General features: G+C 45.7%; 2 protein-coding genes across 2 annotated transcripts; one reads left to right on the forward strand and one right to left on the reverse strand.

Annotated features, from left to right (window-relative positions):
• Positions 1-414: 414 nt before the first annotated feature.
• On the reverse strand, positions 415-11,921 carry LOC122381681. Its single transcript, XM_043366152.1, has 3 exons — positions 11,809-11,921; positions 1,047-1,194; positions 415-631 (listed from the first exon to the last, which is right to left on the reverse strand). The coding sequence occupies exons 1-3, from the start codon at positions 11,873-11,875 to the stop codon at positions 415-417; spliced, it is 432 nt and encodes a 143-aa protein (XP_043222087.1). The 5' UTR covers positions 11,876-11,921.
• On the forward strand, positions 3,631-5,258 carry LOC122381702 (cuticle protein CP14.6-like). Its single transcript, XM_043366190.1, has 3 exons — positions 3,631-3,916; positions 4,249-4,373; positions 4,705-5,258. The coding sequence occupies exons 1-3, from the start codon at positions 3,908-3,910 to the stop codon at positions 5,021-5,023; spliced, it is 453 nt and encodes a 150-aa protein (XP_043222125.1). The 5' UTR covers positions 3,631-3,907; the 3' UTR covers positions 5,024-5,258.
• Positions 11,922-12,164: the final 243 nt, after the last annotated feature.

The following is a 12,164-nucleotide window of genomic DNA, read 5'->3' on the forward strand; positions in this document are numbered from 1 at the left end:
CCAGCGCCAGCAGCGCCTCTAGCGTCCGGTTCACCGAAACATCTGCCGGCACAGGTGGCGCTGAAGCTGAGGATGGTGGCCGTGCGGTGGCCGCGGACGAAAACGGCGATTAGGGCACAGTTCGCTATTCGAGATTGAGAACAAGTCTCCATGGACATAAGCGTTGCCAACAACGTTACATAATCTTGTAGACCACAATGCACACATTGTGTACCAAAGAAATTAGACACTTGATTCACGGTATGTCAAATATGAGACGTTCTCCTCGCCGTTTTTAGACGTGAATAAGACGTTCGGTCCAGCATAGGTCGTCGAGGATGTTTTAAGTGTAGGCACACGTATCCTCGAAAGCAAACTTCTCTATAGCAGGTTTCGCTTCGTAAGAGTTTGCATAACCGAAGCATCTGCTGTACACTATTCACCCCCGTCAGTTTCGTTACCGTGTTTGGCGCCGCTGGTCCGCCGCTGCTCGTGCTGCTCGTGTCTCCTGGTCCCTCCGGGGCCACGGCCGCGGCCAGACGCCAGCGACACCTGTTTGTTACAGAGCGGGGTACCGCAGCAGATGGAGCTGGCCCGGTAGTCCTCCCCGTGGGTCGGCAGCAGGTGGTCACACATTAGAGGCGTCTCGCCCCTGGGAATATAACACGGGTCACGAGTCAGAGGTCAGAGGTCGCAGCCAGAGATCACGAGTCATGACTTACCGGGTCTTAGATGAGAGATCACGTGTTAGACGTCTAATATCACAGATTCCACGTTGCAATTAATGTTTAAGATGCCATTGGCGCAGCTCAGCCCCAAAGCCGTTTGCAACGTTGAAGCTTAAAGGGCACCTTCGCGGGCTTCAAGCCTTTCTAATTTTTTCTCGCGAATATCACATGAATACTTAGTTGGTGGGTAGGTACCACAGCACAAGTACAAATTACTTGGGATAGGGACTGAGCTTTCCAAAGCGGACTTACTGCAACAAGACATAGCTCTCGATCCCTCATTTACATAATTCCCCTAGTACTGACCCGGCTGAGATGGCCAAAAACCACCCCACTGACCTGACACAGCCTCTGGTCATGGGGTCGGCGCCGTCGAGCCGCCTTAGCTGTTGGGTGTAGCACATGCCGGTGGTGGTACAGGTGCTCACGCCCGCCTGCTGACACTCCAGCGTGGTGCAGATACAGACGATACTGCGGCTCACATCGCCTGGAGGCAGGGGCGGGACAGGTCACATAGAGGTCATTGTGATAAGGTACGGTAAAAGAGAGTCACGTGGACAGGGCAAGGGGTAGTGCTGACAGGTCACAGCGGAGTCACGGCGGTCGGCTAGCGGGAGTCACATAGAAAGGTCAGACCGAAAGTCATATCGAAAGGTCACCGAGTGTCAGTAAGCCAGGTCACAGTGACAGGTCATTGGGCCACCGAGGTCAGATGAACTGTCATCGAGGGTCATTGACGTTTAACTGGTTCAAGACAGGCCATCGGGAGATCACGACATGCCACCAATAATTATGTCGATAGGTGAACAAGGAACATGCATATATGCTGCTATAGATCAACTTGGACTGACAGGGCAGATGGGGAGGGCCCAACAGTCAAGTGAACGGAGGGGGGGGGGGGAGCTGGCACATAAAGTGATAGGCTTATACAAAAGAAGAGTGTGGGGAAGGATATTCCTTGCGGATCGATGCACCACGGGGTCCATGGTATTTTAAAGGGAAATTAATTAAGATTGTAGACAACATTATCTTCAGGCTTCATGAGAAAAATCTTCTCATCTCGACTAGAATATGTATTTCTAAAGTTCAGAAAGCGGTCTGATGTGAAATAATGTACCAAGATGCATATGGACCTAACATTGATCGGGGATCCACCACCACGCCAAGCCCGTCAGCCCTCGTTCGTTCCTGCAATGTAACTATAATTACACTACACATTGTTTGTGCAAACCCCATAAGAAGGAGAGCCTGAGCAGGCATGCATTCTGCTAGATGTGAATTAGATCCTTACGCTGGATCCGGGGATTACATTTTCATGCCAGCTAAGCACTGCTAATAAGTTGTAAAGAGCTTTCGGCTGACGCTTGTCCATCATTATTTGCCGATTATAGCTTTTTTCCTTATACAGCACCAGCGCGAGTGAGCATCCAGTGTGAGAACAGTTTATACAGTTTATATAGGATGTCGGGTACCCCGTCCCAATTTCTCGATTTCAACAGTGTGTGACTAGTCACAGTCAGCGAATAAAAATATGCGAGTTTTATAGGCTAGACTGCTAAAGGAATTACGTTTCATGACGTTTCTGATTAACATAGTGCCCAATTTTAATGACATGTCATGTCAATTTGACGTTTAATATTGAACGTTAGCGCTAATCCGGGCAGATGTGTACAATGCATAAAAATAGATAGGTAGGGGAGACCCGGGAGGTATGGGCCGGTTTTGTGAAACGGTAATTTTCTTCCAGTGAGTAGTGTCTAGACCCGGTTTTTCACTCTGTGTAGGTACGTGAAATTGTCTTCCACCAGCAAAATGTGCCTGATATTAGGCATCTGGGATCAACTATTTTGTCTCGAGATAGCTTTCAATAAATCATGCGCCTTTTCGATCCAGCAAAATACACCGGGAGGTATGGACCATGGGCCGGGACGTATGGGCCGGTGTCATGTTTCATATTCTTTTTTCGACATTGAGAACAATACTCTTAGCTGGGATCTAACTTGAGCTCTCTTAGAGCCCAGGCACCGCATAATAGGCCAACAGCTTACTTCATGGAGGCCACTTGGGCACCTATTTATAATGGGTAACTCAATCCGGTTCCATGAAATAAATAAGACAAACAATATTTGTATGTTCAAATGCAGTCTGTAGTTAAATTTTCGGCCATGTGCGACAAAAACAATTGTTATTGAAGAGGACATTCAAAGAAAGCATCATTTTATTGATTTAGGATCAATGGAGGCGGGTGGCCCGAACCTCCCGGTTAGGACGTCAGAATGCGCGTAGCATCTCAGCTCATAATCTTGCGAGGAAGCTTCAAATTGTCTATCCAGTCTTAATAAGCATGCTTTACACTTTTTGCTAGCGATGGTCTGACATAATAAATCGATCCTGGTTCACATTGATCGCGAATTTACTTTATGTTTCGTATTTTATTCGAAGAGGGCAAAAACGCTTTATCACCGCTCATTGCCAAAAAAGACTGAGGAAGATTTTGGAAATCACATAGGTTGCATAACGAAATGGCTGCTATCAGTTTACGTGGTCAAATGTGTAAAAATACGCAACACTTCTTCAAAACTGCGATGGCCCATACCTCCCGGGTCTCCCCTACTTACCCACTCGGAGCGTTAGGGTCGCTGACTATTCAACTGTTCTTCGGCGAGTGTGAATAGATAAGAATTATGAGTGACAAACATCAGTATGTTTTTGTTTGCATGCATCATAGAACTCTTGGTGTATAGAAGTCTCATTTCATTAAAACTGTACATGCATAAGGTCGTGTATCTACCAATAAGGGCTACCGGCGCCGTCGTTACATGTCCTCGCGTCGACCCCCAACGGGACTTGTACTAAATCTCGTTTGCCCCTGAATGCCGCGTGCCCATGAATGGTGGTCACATCTCTGCACAGTCCCGGTTTCATCAATAGCCCGACCTTGCCCAGTTCGAATGTCTGACCGGTATTTCTGTTTAATTGCTCTCGCGGAGCCGGGAAAGTTCACCCGCACTTGTGCCCACGCCGCGGTCGGCAGGGCTGACCGGAGGGTGACCTCGCCAGGACTGGTGGCCTTAGATGTCCCAACTGGGATACAGGACACTCTATACGGGGACCACGCCGAGGACAGGGGACCGACTATAAAACGGCCGACCGGCGTCAGATAGGCACAGTTCACCGCTGACTACCATCTCAACAACAACATGAAGCTGGTGAGTGAAGAGACGGAGGCACCAGCAGCACTCAGCGACGGCATGGCTAGCACCACGCTAAGGATATTGCCAAGCTGTTTGAATCAATAGTTGTTTCACAGTCACGGAGTTGCTGGACAAAGCTTCCGGCAATATTTTATTTTAAATTTGTTTATAATTTAGGTGCACACCTAGCCGTCTTTTTAACTGCACTGTCAACAAAATAATTAAATGAATTAAATAACTAAGATAAATTACTATTTACATGATACATAAACTTTCGACCCTATACTTGCAAGAGGTCGATGCCGTTGCAGTTTAGACCCTCCGCCATGACGTCTGTTCCGTTTCAGATCGTGTTCGCCGCCGTGCTGGCCGTGGCCGCCGCCGCCCCGTCGGAGCTCCCCTACGAGAGGGACATTGTCGAGATCCTCCGACAGAACATCGACCACAACGACGACCAGTCCTACCAACACTCGTGAGTATCTACACTGGCGACGGTCGGTCGACTGTTCGAACGGCAGTCAATTGTTCGAAAAGTGGTCGGCTTCTGTAATTGTTCTTACGTCGCAATACTCGAGATCAATCGTCAAGGAAGTTTCAAAGAGCATTTGAAGCCCAGCTTGGTATTCTATTTGTTGTGCCTTGCTTAGATCTTAGGGAAAGTAAAGTGGCTCTAAAAACGAGAAACATCTTTTGTTCAACAAAAAGACATTTGTAGTTTACATGTTTGTGAGAACCACCAAATCCTCATTTATGACAGTGTCTTCAGTGTTTTCTCTAACCCAACGCCCGCCTCTGTCCGCCAGTTTCGAGAGTGAGAACGGCATCTCTGTGTCGGAGTCTGGCGAGCCGGAGGACGACGACAGCTACAGCGTGTCGGGCCAGTTCAGCTACACGGCCCCCGACGGCGTCACCTACACGGTGGTGTACTCGGCCGGCGAGCAGGGCTTCCAGGCGCAGGGCGACCACCTGCCCACCCCGGTGCCCACCCAGTACCCCACCCCGGAGGTGTCTGAGGAAGAGGATGAGGAGGAGGAGGAGGAAGAGGATGATGATGAGGAGGAGGTCCGTGGGGAGCCCCAGTACGAGCGTGTCATCGTCGGATACAGGCCCCGCTACCAGTAGACCATTCGAAATGAGGCTGAACCCTATTAAGTGCCGATGAATATACTTCTCTATTTTTAGAGAAGTTGATGTTCTCTGATTTGTTCCTTGTGTGAAAGTTTCTCTATGTTCAGAGAGGTATTTATGGTTTAAGCAAGAGACAGTCATGTCTGTTGCTTTATTCATCCTTATTTATTTCTTATTGTCCTGTGATTGACTGTATGTTGTAATAATAAATATTTGTTATCATGATCACATGCCGTGTTTACTTTTGGCCAATTTGGCACGCCATCACCAGCACACGGTGACGGTACTGATCGGACACTCAAAGATCCGTGCGTAAGATCGATGATGCGTCACTCTTGAGTCAACCAGATCATCAATGCGTGTCCATCGGTTGTCTGATTGATCAATGTCTCTGCTAAACTGAGGCTCTCAGGCTAGCCTGTATCACTTGGGACCAACTGGCTTGGCGAGTTAAAACATCCAGTGACAATAACAGGTTAGGTATGCTGATCATTCTACTTATAGGACTTTGAGGTAAAGCACTTGCTACGAGACGACGGTCGCTCTAATTTGGTTAGCATTTCGACTATAGACTGTAGTGTTTTACAGTTATGCGGATAAATGCAATAATAAGCAAAGAAATTAAGTGACCTATGACGTAAGGAAGGAAGGATTTCCTATTAACCTCTGGAATGGCGTACCTCTGAGTTTGTGTAGACGTTGGTATGCAGTTGCAAAGGTGTACTGGCTGCCCATAGTCCAACCGTAAGCTGTTTCACTTGCTTCCAAAATGCCTATCAAAATCGTGTCGATATCGTGCACTGAAATCTTCCTTCTCTGCGCCCACCAAAACATTCACTTCAGTCTACAAGACGTCCCAGTAGGGTCTTGCATGCAGCTGGCACCGCATTCCGGCACCAATCGCCTTCGGTTTCCGTCTCCACGATCTTAATTCGCTCAACCATTTGGCAGTGGATACCGTCCATTGTCCTCCCTCACATGTTTGTTTGAAACTGCACAAGTTATACCGTATAGCTGGTCCTCACCGAGGAACCCGTTTCATGGAAGCTGATAAAGTAGTGAATGGTACAAGGTTAGCATCCTGTTCACAGATGGCACGACTCGTGTATCGCTCGGCACGATCTCCACACTGCAGTCTACTTCACAGGATGGTGGAACGCCTGAGCATGATCCGGTGATTATACAAGGCGATCCTTAGGTCTATTTCTACATAGCTCGGGTGTATGTGAAGTCCACCATTGTCTCCATGCCATAAACGTAGTGTGTGTGTCCATGTCTCACCGTCTTTTCAAATGGTCTCCATCGGTACATTGAACAGCGTGACCAATTCCTATTGACATGTCCTCAGCACTCTGCGCCGAGCTTGCAAGGTGGGGGAGGGAGGAGGCGTCAGGGTGTCGGCTACGGACAGTAAGGATGGCGTGTGCCCGTCTGTATGGAGGCCTTATCTGTACAGAAGATATATTTATTTCGTTTTTCTTACGTTTTTTACATGCATCATTTCAAATAGAATGAGGTTCCTTCCTAATTTATAAGAACGCACGAGCGATTACTGATTAGGTCCATTATTTGCTTTCCATGCAAATGTGTTGGCTCGGCTCTTGTGGACGCGGCTGTATACGAAGCAGCTCAACGGAAAGATAAAGGTTTAAATAAAAAATATCTCAAATCGGAATGCGGCAGTTACGGCAGCTGTATGCTTTTGTTTCTTACCTCTCGAGTCTCGCATACATCCGGTCTGTGCAGATCAGAAAAGAAAATGCAGGTAAGAAATATCGTGCTGACCTAGTATGAGCGAACACAGATTTTGTTATTATACCTACGAACAAACACAAATGTTTGGAGCTGAGGTGTTGCATATTTGGCCGCTGAATGGACGTGCACCATTAGCAATTCATGGTGGAGTGCTTTCCGCATATCTGCTGCAACCTCTGTTATGAAACTTGTCATATGTTTTATTATCGCGAATCCCATTTCAGAAAGAACTTCAATCACTTATGGGATTGGTTAGCGGAGTCGGCATATGATACATGTATGATAATAAAGCAAGAAATGTGGATACACATATACTTGCTTCAATACTTGCTCGTATCGTGTTTGATCCTAAACCAAACATGAAACACGCCTTGAAAATCAATGTACCTATTGTCATTAAGGGCACAGCATATACATTTTACCTACAGTGTACGTGCAGAAGCATAGAATTAGATATTATCTTTTTGCTACTGGAAATTACGGCTGATGTGAGCTGTGTGCTATACATTTATTTTTATCCGTACTTTCCTCCCCAAAGCCTCACAGAATGGGCTGATCTTTGCGAGCAGCCTTGAGCATTTATTGACTACCTACTGAAGTTCATCGACGTGGTTATTAGTTTGAGCTATATTCATAAGCATTTCGTTACAACTATGTAAAATAAGGGAAAAGGACGCAATATTGACGCAACAAACCGATGTCAAATAAAAATGTCCGTATAAGCTTACAATTAAACGCAACATTTCATTAAACACCGGGCGAGCACAGTGATCAGTCGATCAAGCGTGTGACCTTGCCATGGCCAGAGTTAGACAGATGTAGCTAATTTTGATCGGGACGGTTCCTGTGGTTTCGCTGTTGTAGAAGGCGCGTTCCTGCGGTGGTCCGTGATGGAGGAGGGGGTCCGCCCCGTCGGCTGGTCTCGATAGATCCACCCCCTGTGGCGTCTGATAGCTTCACGTGCCGCCACCCAGGCACACGAGAACAAGAGTTCGCCGCGGACTGCCCACGGCCAACAGAGAGCCTGTGAGAGCTCCGGAGAGCCGCCGACATGTTATAGTAGGCACGCTTCTGTGGTCTGCAAGGCTTGGGATCAGTACTGCGATCTGGTCAGCAGTACAAAGGAGTCAATATTTTACCCGATAATAAGAGCATATATTTGGTCTGGTTTATATGGAGGCCTGCGATACACCTATTACACCTTTTTGCACTCAAAATAGGCATCTTTTCATTCAATTTCGGCGAATTGCATTCCATTTTAGCGATCTCTCTATTCGAAGCAAATGAGAGATCGCTAAAATTGAATGCAATTCGCCGAAATTGAATGAAAAGATGCCTATTTTGAGTGCAAAAAGGTGTACAGTGTACACAATGCGCATACATTGCAATAGACATTGCCAAAGGAAACGGAATGTGGAGTAAAACATACCTAATATACCTTCGCTAAAATAAACCTTTCTTCACCGATACTCAAACTCATACATTTTAAAAATCAACTAGCGAATAATTGGATCATTTATATGTAAATGCCCACATTTCTAGCGGCTCAAGAGATTCTTCCACACAGATCCCACATAATTCATAACCCACAGGGCACAGATATATCCAAATGGTTGTTCGCTTAGAACCGATCGTATGTTTGCGGGCTGCTAAACAACTTTAGAAACCGAAGGCGCGCGTGTCTCAGCATGCGTGGACTGAACAGGGACACCCTCTCCGGCAGTACGAGTCATATGACCTTGAGCAAGGTCAGCCCAAATAACTACCGGAAATGAATTACAAGGAGCTTTGGAACACGAACAACACTCACCGTGCTGTATCACATGTCCGAGCGATTCTTGGGAGCATGTATTTCACTGGCTCGACTGACTGCTAAACGCCGATGTATCTGTTCTTTTCGTCGTACGATCGGGATGGTCGGTATGATCATGATGGTCCTGTAGTTCTCATTCCTTTCGTTTCCAAGCGCAAGGCTTACCTACCCAATACCCATGTCCTTATCTTTTTTTTATCACCCGCCGCTTTCCGGGATGCTCGTTAGCAGGAAACCAGTTCAGGCAATCACTATGCAACAAAAAATGAAAGATTTTCTGTTCCTGGAAAGCGACCGAACTTTTCTTATTCATTGGGTCCTATCATAACCGAAATGGGCATTAGTTTTGATCTGAAAATGTTTTTTCCGGTTTTCAGGGCCGATTTTCGATTTTTGGCGCCAAAATTCGGTTTTGGGCCCACCGTGTCCGATGTAATTGAGCAATCGATTCACGGTAACTTTCATCGTCTTTCCTATGCCACGTGCTTTCGAATGATACCTGGTTTTGCATACTTGCGCCTTAAAATGACGTCATAAATCTATGTTAAAGTTAGAAAATGTTAAAATTTGGGATTTTTTAAACATTTTTTTCCATTTCGTTTCAAAATAGAGGAAAAACTAAAGGCCCTATCCAAATTCTGAGCCCAGTTCCTTGAAGAGCATTCAATTTCCGTTCGGAAGGTACTTTTTTAGTGCATTTTATCGGATTCCTGTGACGTCCAGATTGAGTTAACCTAAACACATATCCTAGGTCATATCACATAGCATTAACCTGATAACGTATGTTAACGCCATAGGGTCAACGAGGGGTCAACTGAGGTCATGTTGTTGACCCCTTGTGACCTCGGGTCACACGCAGGAACTTACTTTTGAGCAGTCCTGTCGCTCAGAATCTTGATCTGTACCTCCATTTGTTAGAGTGATTCTTCATGCACTGAACACATTTTGTCATGGAAATGGCTGGGGGCCCGTTTTTGAAGTGACTCAATCTGGACGCCACAGTAAACCGATAAAATGCACTAAAGTAGTACCTTCCGAACGGAAATTGAATGCTCTTCAAGGAACTGGGCTCAGATTTTGGATAGGGACTTTAGTTTTTTCTCTTTTTTGAAATGAAATCGAAAAAAATGTCAAATTTTTACAAAATTTCAACATTTTCTTACTTTAACATGGATTTATGACGTTATTTTTACACGCAAATATGCAAAGTCGGATATCATTCGAAAGCTTGTGGCATAGAAAAGGCGATGAAAGTTACCGCGAGTCGATTACTCAATTACACCGGACACGGTGGGCCAAAAACCGAATTTCGGGGCCAAAAATCGAAAATCGTCTCTGAAAACCGGAAAAGCATTTTCAGATCAAAACAAATGCCCATTTCGGTTATAATGAGACCCAATGAGTCCAAAAAATCGGTCGTTACTCAGGAACAAAATGACTGTTGCATAGTGTTATGTGTTCAATCTTCAGCAAACTTGTCATGATCAGTTCATCAAATGCATTATCGATCTCGAAATACCCGTAGTTCACATTCGACCACAGGCTTCCGAACGTTCCTTATCACTCCTAAGAAAGAAAAAACGGCGAATATGGCAGAAAGACACCCGCAAAATGGCAGATGATGTTTACAGGTGCGTAACTCCAAGCCGGTTCCAGTTAAGATCGTGACTTAATAATAAAATGTTTCAACCTATCTTTATTATCTACCCATATGGCTAAGCAAATGATTCTGGGCAACGGATGTGCGGGATTTCATGCATACTTCATGAGCGCAATAAAACCGGCTAACGGCTGTATCATGCATTTGTCACTGCTTAAAACTGAAATGAATGAAATAATAAACATATAACTGAAGCTTTGCTTTTCAATGACCTGCTGTTAATTTGTCAATTCTGCCACACAAGGATCAAATGACAGCCGGCGATGGCGTTCCCGCAAGGGTAGGTATCAGATATCGATACCAATAAATCTGCCAAATGCACGGTGTCCTTATCCACATAAACGTTCGGTTCGTATGGATTCGTCTTGACTCGATTTTCCTTTACCGTATAGCTATTAAATTGGATAAAAGCATTGCTGGCAGCATCAACATTACTGTGGTAGTACTAACACAGCGATTAGCGAGTTTATGACAGTAACAGAGCTGATTCCATCACCGCAGTGCTAAAATGCAACACGTGGAACATGCTGGTAAACAATATCACGTGACGGCATGGTGCTAATGGAGGGCTATCATGTCTTAAAGTCCATGTAAAGACGTGACATGATCATTTATAAACAGTTTAAGAATGATAAATTAAGCCCATTCCCTTTCCTATCCTGCCTGGCGCAGAGTAACCGTAACTAATATATACGGAATGTCCACTGCGATTGCTATCACTGGATAACAGCTCAAATTCAATAGGACTGTGAAATGGAATTGCTAAGAACGATTGCATCTCTGTGAAAGATCACCACTAGCCGTCTATATCGCTTTACTTGCATGTTGGGACGAAACCTTTGCCCACGAAAAGATTCGTAGGTATAGGAGATATGGACAGTTTGTTTGCGTCATGGTAACTTAGCCTGCATTATAGTGGGCGTAGTGATTTCATTGATACACAATATCTGCAGGGCCGACTTTCCTGCGCATTGGGCTATCAATCGTGTGGTGAGAGCATACTTCCAGGAAACGAAGGATACGTGGAATGCATTACCATAAGATTTTAACAGCACTTTGACCTTTCCACTAGTGATGGTGTGCCGTTTATGGCTTTGGGCACGCATGTGTAACGCTTTAACGTTACACTCGTGTGTGACGTGTGAATATACCTGATCAAATGCGCTAATAAATAGCTTAACCATAACGCATGCTTAAGAATTCACTAGCCCTTTCAGACGCACTCAGGAAAGTCTCCGGTGTTGCAAACTTTGGCAAAATTGCTGTTAGGGACTCCGCCGACTTTATTCAAGAAATACTGCCTACAAATATTAAGTTTTAGGTCCACAAACGACACGTTTTCCTCAAGAATTTCCTCAAATGTGAAGCTTCCATGCAACGAATAAGCCTACAAACTTTATGTGCATTGTGCATTTAAGTTTATTCGGTCGGAAACGCCTGTATGACACACCTGTGAGCACAAGTCATTCTCTGTGGTGCTTTAGGACGTCTCGTTAAAACTTGATTACCTGGCCGATGTAGCATTTGCCCAGGTCTCGGCGAAGAGCTCACCTATCGTAGAGTCGATTGCGCCGATGATCAGGAGCACTGCCGTCAGGATGCGGTCAGGAGCGACCATGGCAGCAGCCGCAGCTCCCAGCGATCACCTGTCACTTGCTGTCACTGATCAGTGATCACCGATGACAGATATCAGACACTAGCTGTCACTGATCAGTGACCACCGATGACAGATATCAGACTCTAGCTGTCACTGATCACTGCCACCGCCACTGCCTCACAGCGATTACGGATAACGGTCGCTCGTCACTAAGCCACTCGCAAATCATTCATCACTGTCCATGGTCGCACGACATAATGTCACTGATATATTTCAGCGGTCACCGTTTCTACTAAAATCTACACTGTCG

The sequence above is a fragment of the Amphibalanus amphitrite genome, unplaced genomic scaffold (assembly GCF_019059575.1).
Source record: "Amphibalanus amphitrite isolate SeventyFive unplaced genomic scaffold, NRLGWU_Aamphi_draft 000125F_arrow, whole genome shotgun sequence".
NCBI classification, from domain to species: Eukaryota; Metazoa; Arthropoda; class Thecostraca; order Balanomorpha; family Balanidae; genus Amphibalanus; species Amphibalanus amphitrite.